Source organism: Centropristis striata, chromosome 4, assembly GCF_030273125.1.
Source record: "Centropristis striata isolate RG_2023a ecotype Rhode Island chromosome 4, C.striata_1.0, whole genome shotgun sequence".
NCBI lineage: Eukaryota > Metazoa > Chordata > Actinopteri > Perciformes > Serranidae > Centropristis > Centropristis striata.
Window position 1 is genome coordinate 27,727,759 of NC_081520.1, and position 16,867 is coordinate 27,744,625.

The 16,867-nt window shown below is 41.7% G+C and overlaps 2 protein-coding genes and 2 pseudogenes across 2 annotated transcripts; all 4 read left to right on the top strand.

Annotated features, from left to right (window-relative positions):
• Positions 1–459: 459 nt before the first annotated feature.
• On the top strand, positions 460–1,323 carry LOC131970701 (olfactory receptor 52E4-like). Its single transcript, XM_059332126.1, is given in 2 exon segments — positions 460–1,279; positions 1,282–1,323. Coding segments are annotated over 2 exon segments (795 nt in total). The 5' UTR covers positions 460–526.
• Positions 1,324–4,606: 3,283 nt separating this feature from the next.
• On the top strand, positions 4,607–5,394 carry LOC131970702 (olfactory receptor 10A6-like). The gene is given in 2 exon segments (XM_059332127.1): positions 4,607–5,351; positions 5,354–5,394. Coding segments are annotated over 2 exon segments (786 nt in total).
• Positions 5,395–9,058: 3,664 nt separating this feature from the next.
• LOC131970703 (olfactory receptor 6E1-like) lies at positions 9,059–9,846 on the top strand (annotated as a pseudogene).
• A 4,281-nt stretch (positions 9,847–14,127) lies between these two features.
• LOC131970705 (uncharacterized) lies at positions 14,128–15,502 on the top strand (annotated as a pseudogene).
• The last annotated feature ends 1,365 nt before the right edge of the window (positions 15,503–16,867 follow it).

The window sequence follows — 16,867 nt, forward strand, 5'->3', positions numbered from 1 at the left end:
TGTTTGATTCAAAGTTGTTCCCTTTTGGTAGTTTAAAGTGTTTTCCTCTACAACTGACATCAGATAGCAACCAGTCTTAATCAGCATGTCCTCTCATAATGATGTCACTGCTGTGAAAGAAGCAGAAGCAGAGTTTCAGGAGGGACTCGAGAGTTCGACTCCATCTAGACAACAGATGAATGTAAGCATTGTCATGAACTGTGAATCTTAAATTCTCACCTCAGCATTACACAAACTTTCAATAATTGAAGAGAAGTTTAGTTTAATTGTAAAATTTGTTTTTTATTAGATGAATTGTCCTAACTGTGCAGATTAAAACTGTTTGTTAATGGTGCCGTTGGTCAAAAATAAGTTTAAACTCAACACTTTGTGACACTACAAACTTACATTAAAATGTACAGTCAACATAGTTCATTCTGAGCAACAGTTTTAGTGATGTGCAGTGATCATGACAAACTCTACACAGGTTTCATATTTCACGCTTTCTGCCTATTTTGACACGGGGCTTTTAAGGTATTTATTTTTCATGATTGTCATGTTTTTATATATTTTGATTGTCTGTGCCAACCTTTTGCTGATTGTGGTTATCTGTGTGAACAGAAGCTTACATGAACCTATGTATATTTTTCTGTGCAGCCTGTTTGTAAATGAACTCTATGGTAGTACAGGGTTGTTTCCATTCCTTCTGGTCCAGATCCTCTCTGACATTCACACTGTTTCTTCTTCTTTTTGTTTCCTGCAGATTTGCTGTGTTTACTGTTATGCAAATATGGAGTTTTGTAACTTAGCCATCATGTCTTATGACAGATATCTTGCTATCTGTTTTCCTCTGCAATATAACACACGTATGACATTGAAAAAAGTTGCCATGCTTATTGCTTTAACATGGTTATTTACATTTATTGAAGTTTCTGTTTTGATATCATTGAGTGGTTCTTTACAGCTGTGTGGGAACATCATTAACAAAGTGTACTGTGACAATTATTATATTGTCAAACTGGCATGTTTTGACACAACAGTGAACAACATCTATGGAATTATTTACACAATTGCCATAGTAGGTGGGGTTGTAGCTGTAATCCTGTACACATATATAAAGATTCTCAAAGTGTGTTTTTCTGGCTCCAAACAGACGAGACAGAAAGCTGTCAGTACCTGCACACCTCACCTCGCTTCTCTGCTCAACTTTTCTTTCGGGGCTTTCTTTGAAGTAATTCAGAGCAGGTTTAATATGAACAGTGCACCCAATATGTTGCGCATTTTTATGTCATTATACTGGCTTACATGCCAACCACTCTTCAACCCTTTGATGTATGGACTTAAAATGTCTAAAATACGTAGCTTATGTAAAAGTCTTGTCTTTCGTAAAATGTAAACTAATGTTAAAGAGCAACTTGCAGGTTTGTGACCTCTGTGAATCAACATTACAGAATACAGTTATGTCTAGAGTTGTTTTTGTCATTGAGCTTTATTTGCACCACAGAAAAATGGAAATGAAATCGAAAATAAAATGAGCACAACATCACACAAGAAAAAGTGGATGCTTGTTTTCACAATAAAAGGTTGTAAATATATATAGGTATATATCTATATATCTATCTATCTATATAGATAGATAGATAGATAGATAGATAGATAGATAGATATGTAAATATATATATATATATATATATATACATATAGATATATACTATATATATATATATTTATAAAACGAGCGCACGTCAGAAAGTGAGCGTAAAGTGGGCGTAAGATCATTTCTACGCAAGCCTCGGCATTTATCAATTTGGACGTGAGCGGAGGGTACAATCAGATCTCTCGTCTGCTCTCAGCTCGTGTACGCAAATTTGAGTCAGCGTGAAGTCCACACGTCTGAGTTGGAGAATTGATCTTAGACTATTGTATCAATGCCTGGAGCTGATAAAACTCTGTGGTGTTTTGATTTTGAATAGTGACAAAGCAAAACATGTTTAGACTACATAATTTATCATTTAAACATCATCCAAAAATAAATACACCCTGCGATCGTGAAATTCTTTAAACAGAATACTAGCCGAGGATATTAAATGTTGTTGTCTTCTGCTGTTTACTGTTATCCAGCTCCGACTCCAGAGCGTCAGCGTCTCCTTCACCAGCTTTGCTGCCCGAATAGAAACATTTCCAATCAGCGCTGCCACACGCTCCTCTGACTAGGACATCATTATTAGTAAATGTAAAGAGGTGAATAATATATCTCCATCATAATAATAGCAATATTCGGATATTATATAGATTATTGGGCTTTATATGTCACAATGTAATTACTCAAACCTCGCCGGGAGTTTAATAGTCCGCTACTCTGCTGACAGCACCACTGATTTCCTTCTTTTTCACTTTTTATGCTGCCAAACAAAACCAGTTTGCTGTGTTGCAGCTGTTGGATGTCAGCGTTTCACTTTCTGCCTCTGAGAAATTCCTCTTCTTTTAGAATTAAAACTTACTTTAAAACATTGTTTACCTCCTTCAACCAAAAAGCTGTGAAAACTTTTAAGTCCGTGCTCCAAATGTAAAATATTCACTGAACTTGTTTGAGTTTATAACTAGAAGTGCTTTTATTTCATAAATCTCTGTCGCTGCGTATTTCTTTAATATGTCTATATTGCCCCTATTGTTAATTGTAACGGTGCACTTTGCTAATAAAGTTGACTTTGGGGGGGGGGGGTCCTCTTTTTGGCCGTATTGCGCCCTTCGGTGTCGTAAACTCTGAAGGCTAGTCATCTGAATCAGGTATATATTAGGGCGTGGTATTTAAATGACGCTCGTTTCGAGCCGCCACATTTATCAACAGCCGATCATTTTTACGCTGTGATTGTAGAGATACGATCGTTTGATAAATCCCACGTGAACCCTGTCGTAAGACGAAATATACACTCAGATCTGCGCTCGTTTCTACGCTCGCTTGATAAATGAGGGCCAATGTCCCCAGGCTCCCATTGGGTGCAGAAAATAAACCTCTTGATTTGGAAGTTCAAGACCTCCTGGAGGCCTCAAACAGACATTCCCAAATTTACACAAATTACTGTTTGGATATAGCAGGTCTGTCCAGCAGGGCGGTGATTGGTTAACAGCTGTGTTCAAGACATTCACGTGTAAATTTGATTATGATCAAACATGGATAATCCATGAACAAGAAGTCCCGTAACAAACCTCTACATGAGGTTCAGATATCAAGGAAACAACCCAGAGTCTCCAACAAGGCCAGATATTTCTGAACTGCTGTTTGGAAAATTTAAAATGACAAGGATCTATCCATTGAGTTGCACTCTGTTTGGGCCAGAGTATCCCTACGCAGAAATGATGCCTTTCAAGCAGTGACATAGGAGTGAGTCAGGGTGAGTTTGTGTCAGTTTACCTAGTTTGAAATACGCCACCTTACCAACTCACCTTGGATCCACATCACAAGGCTGCTTGTTCAAATTTCAAGGCATTAGAACCACATAGAGATAATCACAGCCTCAAGACACTTAACAACCACAAACTAGAGACCTTGAGCATTCAAAGGATGAATGGCTTTCTACACTATATCGACAATAACAACATTTCTCAGCAGTTTATCCAATAGGAGAAAAGTGCAAATCTTGCAGAAATCTTCAAAATGTCTGAAGTTATTGGAACAAATCACAGCATTTGTCAAATTTGTTCCTCAAGTTCTTGGTGTCTTAATGTGGTATTTTGAAGGAGTTTTGATCAATTCTCAGGGGGGAAAAGTGGTAACATTTTGAAACCCAGAAATTGCTTCAACAGGTTATGAGACATAATTGGGCATGGGGATGGACTTCATATACTCATATTATTGTGTTTTTAGCCCTTTGATGTACGTATATACTTGGGACCCCAAGCCTGCCCCGTCACTTGAAATGGTCCAGAACTGCCACTGAAAGGCCTGCAGGCCCCATGACACCATCTATTCAGTGAAACATGAAACAGGACCTTTTTTTCAGTCACTTTTATCGATTGAGCAAATTACAAAAGAATAATATAATGCAACTAAAACTGTTATTTTTGTTTTCACTGATGTTTGATTCAAAGTTGTTCCCTGTTGGAAGTTTAAAGTGTTTCCCTCCACAACAGACATCAGAATGCAACCAGTCTTAATCAGCGTGTCCTCTCATAATGAAGTCACTGCTGTGAAAAGTTTTAAAGAAGCAGAAGCAGAGTTTCAGGAGGGACTCGAGCGTTCGATTCCATCAAGACAACAGATGAATGTAAGCATTGTCATGAACTGTGAATCTTAAATTCTCATCTCAGCATATACAAACCATAATAGCAGAAGAGAAAGTTTAGATCATTTCACATTTGTCTTTTATTGAATGTATTGTCCTAACTGCGCAGATTAATACTAATTGTTAATGGTGCTGTTGGTCCAAAATAAGTTTAAACTCAACACTTTGTGACACTAAAAACTTACATTAAAATGTACAGTCAACATAGTTCATTCTGTGCAACATAATTCATCCAGTTTTAGTGATGTGCAGTGATCATGACAAACTCTACACAGGTTTCATATTTCACGCTTTCTGCCTATTTTGACACCGGGCATTTAAGGCATTTATATTTCATGATTCTCATGTTTTTATATATTTTTATTGTTTGTGCCAACATTTTGCTGATTGTGGTTATCTGTGTGAACAGAAGCTTACATGAACCTATGTACATTTTTCTGTGCAGCATGTTTGTAAATGAACTGTATGGGAGTGCAGGCTTGTTTCCATTCCTTCTGGTTCAGATCCTCTCTGACATTCACACTGTTTCTGTTTCTTTGTGTTTCCTGCAGATTTACTGTTTGTATACTTACGGATTTATAGAATTTTGTAATTTAGCCGTCATGTCTTATGACAGATATCTTGCTATCTGTTTTCCTCTGCAATATAACACACGTATGACATTGAAAAAAGTTGTCATACTTATTGCTCTAACATGGTTATTTCCATTCATTGAAGTTGCTGTTATGATATCATTGAGTGGTTCTTTACAGCTGTGTGGGAACATCATTAACAAAGTTGCCTGTGACAATTATTTTGTTGTCAAACTGGCATGTTTTGACACAACAGTGAACAACATCTATGGAATTTTTTACACAATTGCCATAGTAGGTGGTGTTGTAGCTGTAATCCTGTACACATATATAAAGATTCTCAAAGTGTGTTTTTCTGGCTCCAAACAGACGAGACAGAAAGCTGTCAGTACCTGCACACCTCACCTCGCTTCTCTGCTCAACTTTTCTTTCGGGGCTTTCTTTGAAATAATTCAGAGCAGGTTTAATATGAACAGTGCACCCAATATGTTGCGCATTTTTATGTCATTATACTGGTTTACATGCCAACCACTCTTCAACCCTTTGATGTATGGACTTAAAATGTCTAAAATACGTAGCTTATGTAAAAGTCTTATCTTTCGTAAAATGTAAACTAATGTTAAAGAGCAACTTGCAGGTTTGTGACCTCTGTGAATCAACATTACAGAATACAGTTATGTCTAGAGTTGTTTTTGTCATTGAACTTTATTTGCACCACAGAAAAATGGAAATGAAATCGAAAATAAAATGAGCACAACATCACACAAGAAAAAGTGGATGCTTGTTTTCACAATAAAAGGTTGTAAATATATATAGGTATATATCTATATATCTATATAGATAGATAGATAGATAGATAGATAGATAGATAGATATGTAAATATATATATATATATATATATATACATGCATAAGCACATGACAGAACACATTCGGACATTGAGGAACATGCTTGGTTTCCAAGACAGCAGCAACAGACAAGGATTAGGCGAAGCAATGGCCGTTGATGATAAATCAGGTTGTGAGAACTGGACAGTTGTCTTGGCGAATGGGATTTACAGTAATCAAATCTGGAAAGACTCCCTTTTTAGCCTTAAGGCCGTCTTTTAAGGGTCTTCAGACTATGACTGAGCGTTTCTCCACAATGTAGGTGTTGAACATGACCAATTTGGATTCAGTGGCCCTCATTTATCAAACGAGCGCACGTCAGAAAGTGAGCGTAAAGTGGGCGTAAGATCATTTCTACGCAAGCCTCGGCATTTATCAATTTGGACGTGAGCGGAGGGTACGATCAGATCTCTCGTCTGCTCTCAGCTCGTGTACGCAAATTTGAGTCAGCGTGAAGTCCACACGTCTGAGTTGGAGAATTGATCTTAGACTATTGTATCGATGCCTGGAGCTGATAAAACTCTGTGGTGTTTTGATTTTGAATAGTGACAAAGCAAAACATATGTGGACTACATAATTTATCATTTAAACATCATCCAAAAATAAATACACCCTGTGATCGTGAAATTTCTTTAAACAGTGTACTAGCCGAGGATGTTAAATGTTGTTGTCTTCTGCTGTTTACTGTTATCCAGCTCCGACTCCAGAGCGTCAGCGTCTCCTTCACCAGCGGTGCTGCCCGAATAGAAACATTTCCAATCAGCGCTGCCACACGCTCCTCTTACTAGGACATCATTATTAGTAAATGTAAAGAGGTGAATAATATATCTCCATCATAATAATAGCAATATTCGGATATTATATAGATTATTGGGCTTTATATATCACCAGGTAATTACTCAAACCTCGCCGGGAGTTTAATGGTCCGCTACTCTGCTGACAGCACCACTGATTTCCTTCTTTTTCACTTTTTATGCAGCCAAACAAAACCAGTTTGTTGTGTTGCAGCTGTTAGACGTCAGCGTTTCACTTTCTGCCTCTGAGAAATTCCTCTTCTTTTAGAATTAAAACTTACTTTAAAACATTGTTTACCTCCTTCAACCAAAAAGCTGTGAAAACTTTTAAGTCCGTGCTCCAAATGTAAAATATTCACTGAACTTGTTTGAGTTTATAACTATAAGTACTTTTATTTCATAAACCTCTGTCGCTGCGTATTTCTTTAATATGTCTATATTGCCCCTATTGTTAATTGTAACGGTGCACTTTGCTAATAAAGTTGACTTTGGGGGGGGATCCTCTTTTTGGCCGTATCGCGCCCTTCGGTGTCGTAAACTCTGAAGGCGAGTCATCTGAATCAGGTATATATTAGGGCGTGGTATTTAAATGGCACTCGTTTCGAGCCGCCACATTTGTCAACAGCCGATCATTTTTACGCTGTGATTGTAGAGATATGATCGTTTGATCAATCCCACGTGAACCCTGTCGTAAGACAAATATACACTCAGATCTGCGCTCGTTTCTACGCTCGCTTGATAAATGAGGGCCAATGTCCCCAGGCTCCCATTGGGTGCAGAAAATAAGCCTCTTGATTTGGAAGTTCAAGACCTCCTGGAGGCCTCAAACAGACATTCCCAAATTTACACGAATTACTGTTTAGATATAGCAGGTCTGTCTAGCAGGGCGGTGATTGGTTAACAGCTGTGTTCAAGACATTCACGTGTAAATTTGATTATGATCAAACATGGATAATCCATGAACAAGAAGTCCAGTAACAAACCTCTACATGAGGTTCAGATATCAAGGAAACAACCCAGAGTCTCCAACAAGGCCAGATATTTCTGAACTGCTGTTTGGAAAATTTAAAATGACAACAGGATCTATCCATTGAGTTGCACTCTGTTTGGGCCAGAGTATCCCTACGCAGAAATGATGCCTTTCAAGCGGTGACATAGGAGTGAGTCAGGGTGAGTTTGTGTCAGTTTACCTAGTTTGAATTACATCACCTTACCAACTCACCTTGGATCCACATCACAAGGCTGCTTGTTCAAATTTCAAGGCATTAGAACCACATAGAGATAATCACAGCCTCAAGACACTTAACAACCACAAACTAGAGACCTTGAGCATTCAAAGGATGAATGGCTTTCTACACTATATCGACAATAACAACATTTCTCACCAGTTTATCCAATAGGAGAAAAGTGCATTTCTTGCAGAAATCTTCAAAATTTCTGAAGAGATTGGAACAAATCACAGCATTTGTCAAATTTGTTCCTCAAGTTCTTGGTGTCTTAATGTGGTATTTTGAAGGAGTTTTGACAATTTTGATCAATTATCAGGGGGCAAAAGTGGTTACATTTTGAAACCCAGAAATTGCTTCAACAGGTTATGAGAAAAATTGGGCATGGGGATGGACTTCATATACTCATATCATTGTGTTTTTAGACCTTTGATGTATGTATATACTTGGGACCCCAAGCCTGCCCCATCACTTGAAATGGTCCAGAACTGCCACTGAAAGGCCTGCAGGCCCCATGACACCATCTATTCAGTGAAACATGAAACAGGGCCTTTTTTTCAGTCAGTTTTATCGATTGACCAAATTACAATAGAATAATATAATGCAACTAAAACTGTTATTTTTGTTTCAACTGATGTTTGATTCAAAGTTGTTCCCTTTTGGTAGTTTAAAGTGTTTTCCTCTACAACTGACATCAGATAGCAACCAGTCTTAATCAGCGTGTCTTCTGTTAATGAAGTCACTGCCGTGAAAAGTTTTAAAGAAGCAGAAGCAGAGTTTCAGGAGGGACTCGAGAGTTCGACTCCATCTGGACAACAAATGAATGTGAGCATTGTCATGAACAGTAAATCTTAAATTCTAACCTCAGCATATACAAACATTAATAGTAGAAGAGAAAGTTTAGATAATTTCACATTTGTCTTTTATTGAATGTATTGTCCTAACTGTGCAGATTAATACTGATTGTTAATGGTGCTGTTGGTCCAAAATAAGTTTAAACTCAACACTTTGTGACAATGTAAAAATGTACAGTCAACATAGTTCATCCTGTGCAGAGTTTAAGTGATGTGCAGTGCAGTGATTACAGATGGCTCTTAAAGTTATGTAGGCTACTTACTTGGTTCCTGTGGTCTAAGGCTAGTACCATCAGGTTGAATGCACTTAATGTAATTTGCTTTGGACAAAAGTCTCAGCCAAATGACAATGTGATGTAATGTTATGTAATTATCATGATAAACTCTACACAGGTTTCATATTTCACGCTTTCTGCCTATTTTGACACCGGGCATTTAAGGTATTTATTTTTCATGATTGTCATGTTTTTATATATTTTTATTGTTTGTGCCAACCTTTTGCTGATTGTGGTTATCTGTGTGAACAGAAGTTTACATGAACCTATGTACATTTTTCTGTGCAGCCTGTTTGTAAATGAACTGTATGGTAGTACAGGGGTGTTTCCATTTCTCCTGGTTCAGATCCTCTCTGACACTCACACTGTTTCTGCTTCTTTTTGTTTCTTGCAGATCTTCTGTGTTTACTGTTATGCAAATATGGAGTTTTGCAACTTAGCCGTCATGTCTTATGACAGATATCTTGCTATCTGTTTTCCTCTGCAATATAACACACGTATGACATTGAAAAAAGTTGTCATACTTATTGCTCTAACATGGTTATTTCCATTCATTGAAGTTGCTGTTATGATATCATTGAGTGGTTCTTTACAGCTGTGTGGGAACATCATTAACAAAGTGGGCTGTGACAATTATTATATTGTCAAACTGGCATGTTTTGACACAACAGTGAACAACATCTATGGAATTATTTACACAATTACCATAGTAGGTGGTGTTGTAGCTGTAATCCTGTACACATATATAAAGATTCTCAAAGTGTGTTTTTCTGGCTCCAAACAGACGAGACAGAAAGCTGTCAGTACCTGCACACCTCACCTCGCTTCTCTGCTCAACTTTTCCTTCGGGGCTTTCTTTGAAGTAATTCAGAGCAGGTTTAATATGAACAGTGCACCCAATATGTTGCGCATTTTTATGTCATTATACTGGCTTACATGCCAACCACTCTTCAACCCTTTGATGTATGGACTTAAAATGTCTAAAATACGTAGCTTATGTAAAAGTCTTGTCTTTCGTAAAATGTAAACTAATGTTAAAGAGCAACTTGCAGGTTTGTGACCTCTGTGAATCAACATTACATAATACAGTTAAGTCTGGAGTTGTTTTTGTCATTGAGCTTTTTTTGCACCACAGAAAAAATGGAAATGAAATAGAAAATAAAATGGGCACAACATCACACAAGAAAAAGCGGATGCTTGTTTTCACCATAAAAGGTTGTAAATATATGTTAATATGCACATGACAGAGCAAATTCAGATAATGAGGAACATGCTTGGTATCCAAGACAGCAGCAACAGACAAGGTTAGGTGAACCAGGAGAGAACTGGGCAGGTGTCATGGCAACTGACCGGCTAACAATAGCTAATATCTGACACATCACAATCTTGAAAATTTTGCAACCAATTCATTAATTCAATGTCCCCAGGCTCCCATTGGGTGCAGAAAATAAACCTCTTGATTTGGAAGTTCAAGACCTCCTGGAGGCCTCAAACAGACATTCCCAAATTTACACAAATTACTGTTTGGATATACCAGGTCTGTCCAGCAGGGCGGCGATTGGTTAACCCATTGACGCCGCATTTCTACCTTTAAAACCGGGAGCGCTGTTGCGTCACTCTACCATTAAGGCCGGGACAGCGGATATGACATTTTGTAGTATTTGTATTTTTTTCCACCTATTTTCGGTCTCTTGGCCAATGAAATGCATCAGAATCATGATCAGAATACATGCGGGAATGTCGCAATGCAACATTGGACTTTTCCAGAACTTTGAAATCATGGAGGAAGACGACTATAGCGGAGGAGCTCAGAAGTAAGTGACGGAAGCGATCTGATGAAAACAGCGCCGATGATTTTATTGCTGATCCGGACTTTGAACCCTCGGAACCAATCGACCGGCATTTATGGATGAGTTTAGAGATGTTTTTAGACTATATATTTTCACCGAAGAACAGACAGATTTGTGGCTATCTGGAGATAATAATAATAATATTATTAATAATATATTCATATTATTAATAATAATAGGCTAATTGATTGTGATGATGATATAAGAAATCATGATTGTTTATGTCTTATATTACGTTATGCGTCGTTGAGTACCCTGAAAAGTGCAATATATAAAATTTATTATTATTGTTGTGACTTGATTTCGATCAAACAAAACCTAAGCCACAATGAGGGGCTGGTACCGGGATACGTAATTGACGCGTCGTCATGCGGCGGCTCCTTATAGTCATTCAAACCTCAGCGATCTTGTGATTAAGACGTATTTATTTACATGTATCACTACAGCTTTGCTATACACACATTTACATAAGTAACTGGCATAAAACAAACAAAAGGGCTTAAAGGTTAGCCGGTAGTTAAAGGACGGTCAAAAACTGTGTGCTTCTCCCGGTAAGCAACACACCTGAGGAGTTATTACCTCTTCCTCTACTTATGCATTCACACATGCTGTTGTTCAATACGCCACCTATTGCGGCAATCGGGAAATGACCCCAATACATATAAATGGCTCTAACAATTATTATTTATTATTATGATTTTTTTTTCTTTTTATTACAGTAGGCTAATGAGAACTATGTCTTGTTCTTCCAATGGTCATATCATGTTTGCATCTTGCTAATGAGCATGTATTAGTATTATGCAGAGGATTTTTTATTCAGTCAAATGTAACATTTGCTGAGTTTGTTGATTTTTTAAAAAACGTTATTGAAGGTTTGGATAAATAAACTCAACTTCTCATGAAAGCCACGGGTATAAGCTCTCAAATACTTTTGGAATTTCATTTTTATCTGCTACAGAGGCTGAAAAATCTATTATTTAGTAGGTGTTGAATTTCCAGAAAAACTTTTCGGTTTTCGGGGCTCATTTGAAAATTGCCCATAGGTTTTCCAGGCATTTTTTTCCAGGCATTTTTTTCCAGGCGCTTTAGGCCTTAATGGGTTAACAGCTGTGTTCAAGACATTCACGTGTAAATTTGATTATGATCAAACATGGATAATCCATGAACAAGAAGTCCAGTAACAAACCTCTACATGAGGTACAGATATCAAGGAAACAACCCAGAGTCTCCAATAAAGCCAGATATTCTGAACTGCTGTTTGGAAAATTTAAAATGACAACAGGATCTATCCATTGAGTTGCACTCTGTTTGGGCCAGAGTATCCCTACGCAGAAATTATGCCTTTCAAGCAGTGACATAGGAGTGAGTCTGGGAGAGTTTGGGTCAGTTTACCTCGTTTGAATTATGCCACCTTACCAACTCACCTTGGATCCACATCACAAGGCTGCTTGTTCAAATTTCAAGGTATTAGAACCACATAGAGATAATCACAGCCTCAAGACACTTAACAACCACAAACTAGAGACCTTGAGCATTCAAAGGATGAATGGCTTTCTACACTATATCGACAAATGAAGTTTTATAACTAAGTTCAGAAACGGGGACCACGCCTTAATCACACCCAATTTACGCCTCCAGCATACTTAAGCATGCCTCATCCGTTCCCTTCCCCTTGGCCTCCATTTGCCATATCGCCATATGACAAGTCAGACGAATGCCGACAACACCTATCCTCACCATGGAGCAGGAGCTTTCCATCCATCCTTTGGACAGCGAGCAGTTCGACGCGATACCGCCGACTCCCGCAGAAGAATCCTCTCCATCACCCATCATAAGGTCGTATCAGCATCGCCGCCCGCGGTCAAGGGTCCACATTCCCCTGCGCCCGCGGCGTTCGCCTCCCAGCCACGCTGCAGCCGCCGGCTCTCCGCCTCCAAGAGGCTCCAGGGGTAGACCCCGCCTGCAACGCCAGAGAGACGTCACCTCCCCCTCGCGTTCACCTCCATCCCGCTCTGGATCCATCCGCTCGCACGCCAGCAGCCACGACCGTCGTCCTCATACTCCGACCGTCTCCCGTCCCCCCACATATCCCTCTGGACCGTAGTCAGTCTAAAGAAAGCCCTCACAGAACGCAACATCCCATTCCACCAGTTAGACAGAAAGGCAAAACTTTTCAAGCTGTTTACGTCCCCACCTACAAGCACCCAATCCCAAGCCGCCACAGCACTTCCGGGTTTCCCAACGCAACGCCAACGGCGTCACATCGCTCCGCCCGCCAGCCCGTACAGCAAGCCCAGAAGGACAAAATCAATTCCAAGCAGCCTCCATTCAGCCACTCCTTTCTCTCTCCGTTTTACCACCCACACAATCATCCCGAGCACATGCATCCCTCCATCCCAGCACCCTTCCCTCTTCTCTCATTCCCAATCTTACCATTCAACCACCCCCACCGGTTGCTCCCAGTATAGCAGGCCAGAGTGTTTATTTTCCTCCCCCCCTTTCCCCCTCCCTACCCTACCTTACCCCATCACCCAAATGTATTTAACCATGCTGTTTATCCTCTCAATAATGAAACCCTTTTCTCCACAGCTCCACCACCAGCCGGATCCAACTTCGTTTCCCGCCCCGACCTGCAGCCCCATAGCCACAACCTAGCCACCGCATTGCCCCCACAGCACCCAGCCGCTCCTACTCGTCCTTCCCCCGTGCCACACTCACTCAGGCAACAGATCCTAGCAGGTAACTACACCGACCTCGCTCAGCTCCTTAATCCCCACACATGCGACCCCCACATTCCCAGAGAGCTGCTGACTTCCATCGGCCCCATCGCTCTCAAAGAGCCAATCCCCTCTCGCTCCAAAGAGCTCACAGCAACGGAGTTCGCATTCTCCTTTTCCCTGTACCGGGACGTCATCCGCACTGCCTTTCCTGCCCGCAGGGCAGAGCTAGACGACTACCTGTCAATCATCCTCGACCTCGATCTGCGGTTCGGGGGCAACGGATTCTACTTCTACCACACCCTCTTCGCATCCCAAGCCGCCGAGCGCCTACAACAGTTCAATCAACATACATACTGGTGCACCCTCGACCCCGAGCTGTACTGCAGAGTCTTCGCCTGCCGTCCTTCACTCAATTGCACCTCATGTGGCGCTCCTTCCCACCCGGCCACCGCCCCTGGGCCTCGCCCACCAGTCCCATACAAAAGGACCCCCAACCACTTCGATCCACCCCACTCAGCTCCCCCGCCTTCCATACCCCCCAAACCAGCCAAAACCCAGCCACCTTCCTCATCCAAGGCCTCACATATGGCTTCCACGCCGCAATCACACGCCGCAATCTACAGTCCGCCATAACCAAGCCCGAAACAGTCGACAGACTCCTAGATAAGGAAGTCAAAGACACCTTCATGATCGGCCCATTCCCCAGCCCACCCTTCCCCACCTATAATATAAACCCCATCGGCATAGCCACAAGAAAATACTCAGGCAAAAAGAGACTGATCCTGGACCTCTCATCTCCTCATGGCTCTACTGTCCCAAGCATCAATAGCTTAATCCCCAGCCTAGATTTCTCGATGCATTATTCGACAATAGACCACGGCATCTCCCTAATTCGCCTAGCCAGCCAAGGAGCTTGGCTATCTAAAGCAGACATCGTCAGCGCTTTCAAAGTCCTCCCCATCCACCCCGACGACTGGCACCTTTTCGGCGTCCTCTGGCAGGGCACTTACTATTTCGCAGTCCGTCTCACCTTTGGATGCAGGAGCAGCCCAAAAATATTCGACACCCTTTCCGAAGGTCTTTGCTGGATCCTGATAAATATCCACAAACTCCCTTTTGTCATCCATCTCCTCGATGACTTCCTCATCATCACCCCTCCATCATCCCCCACCCAGCATACTGTCTCAACACCCTGACTTCTGCATTCCAGGAACTCGGAGTTTTTCTCTCCCCAGAGAAAACGGAAGGCCCCCGCACAACACTCGAATTCCTCGGCATCACACTTGACTCAGTCTCATTCCAAGCATCCTTGCCCTCAGAAAAAATCGACCGGATCACCCTACTCATTTTCAACTTCCTCCTGACCCATCATTGCACCAAACACCAACTCCTTTCACTGCTAGGCCACCTCAACTACGCCCTCCGCATCATCCCCCAAGGTCGATCCTTCTTGTCCCACCTCCTTTTTATCGCCGCTTCCACTCCATCCCTCCAAGCTCAAGTCACACTAGACGAAGCATGTAAAATAGAACTAAAAATGTGGCACCAGTTTCTGTCATCTTGGAACGGCATCTCTTTCTTTTACGACGATCACATCACCAAACCTGAAGACATCCAGTTGTTCACCAACGCAGCCCCATCCATCGGCTTCGGCGGGTATCTCAGTGACAAATGGTTCGCAGCCGCTTGGCCACCCGAACTCTTAATCGCTCCTTCCTCCACCATACACGAAATGTACCCCGTGGTCATCGCAGCTATTCTTTGGGGGCACGAGTAGTCCAAAAAGATCATCGCCATACACTGTGACAACAGAGCAGTCGTGGACATCCTCAACAAAGGGAGGTCACGTAACCTTGCTGTCATGCAATTCGTTCGGAAGCTCACTCTGGTCTCAGCCCAATGCCAATTCATCATCCGAGCCATACACATTCCCTGCCACTAAAAAATGCCATAGCTGACTCCCTTTCCCGTTTCTCATTCCAGAAATTCAGACGACTGGCACCAGGCTCCAACCCTCATCCCACTCCGGTCCCACCGTTTTCAGCCACCATCTTCATCTGACACCGCAGCTGGAACACCTAGCTTCCACCGCCCAAGATGCCATTCTCAATAGCGTAGCGCCAGGAACCCTCTCCTCCTATTTCACCGGTTGGAACAGCTTTAAAGCTTTTCACGCAGCCCACAGCCTTCCATTTCCTTCCATCGACCTCCTGACCCTAACTAGCTTCATCACATACTCTCACTCCATACAAAAGATCAAATCCTCCACCATCAAGTCCTATATCAGCGGCATCAACTTTCTCATTAAACTGTCCACCGGCGCTCCGTGCCCGGCCCTGTCTCACTATCACATCGGCATGCTACTCAAAGGCCTCTGCAAGTCAGAACCCATTCCCCTGCCAAAACGATCCCCCCTTACCTCAGACCTCCGCGCAGGATACCGGTTTCCCTTCATCGACAATGTCCTGGAAGCCATGTTCCTCCTAGCCTTCTTCGGCTTCTTGCGCTGCTCAGAGTTCACATCATCTACCCTCAACTTCCGTCATTCAATACATTCAACATTATCCGACATTTCTATAAATTCTTCGGACACCATCGTCTACCACCTCAAACGCAGCAAGACTAATCAATCCGGTCCCCTCAACTAGTATATCTTTTCCATCTCGACTCATACCTAAGCCCTTACGAACTCATCAGCAACTACATAAACCACAGACTCTCCATGCACGCCTCACCTCAAGACCCCCTGTTCATCTCTGAAACAGGCGAAGTCGCCACCCGATTGTGGTTCCACTGCCACCTCCGTGAGGTCCTAACCAGGTCCGGAATTTCACCCCAACACTATTCGGGGCATTCTTTCCGCATCGGAGCCGCCTCCTCTGCCTCCAGGCAAGGAATCCCCGACCATACGATTAAGCTCCTCGGCCGCTGGTCTTCTCCCGCCTACCTCAATTACATCCGCCAAGACCTGTCCAACATTTCTCACCAGTTTATCCAATAGAAGAAAAGTGCAATTCTTGCAGAAATCTTCAAAATGTCTGAAGTGATTGGAACAAATCACAGCATTTGTCAAATTTTTTCCTCAAGTTCTTGGTGTCTTAATGTGGTATTTTGAAGGTGTTTTGACAATTTTTATCAATTCTCAGGGGGCAAAAGTGGTAAAATTTTGAAACCCAGAAATTGCTTCAACAGGTTATGAGACATAATTGGGCATGGGGATGGACTTCATATCCTCCTATCATTGTGTTTTTAGCCCTTTAATGTATGTATATACTTGGGACCCCAAGCCTGCCCCATCACTTGAAATGGTCCAGAACTGCCACTGAAAGGCCTGCAGGCCCCATGACACCATCTATTCAGTGAAACATGACACAGGACCTTTTTTTTTTCAGTCAGTTTTATCGATTGACCAAATTACAATAGAAG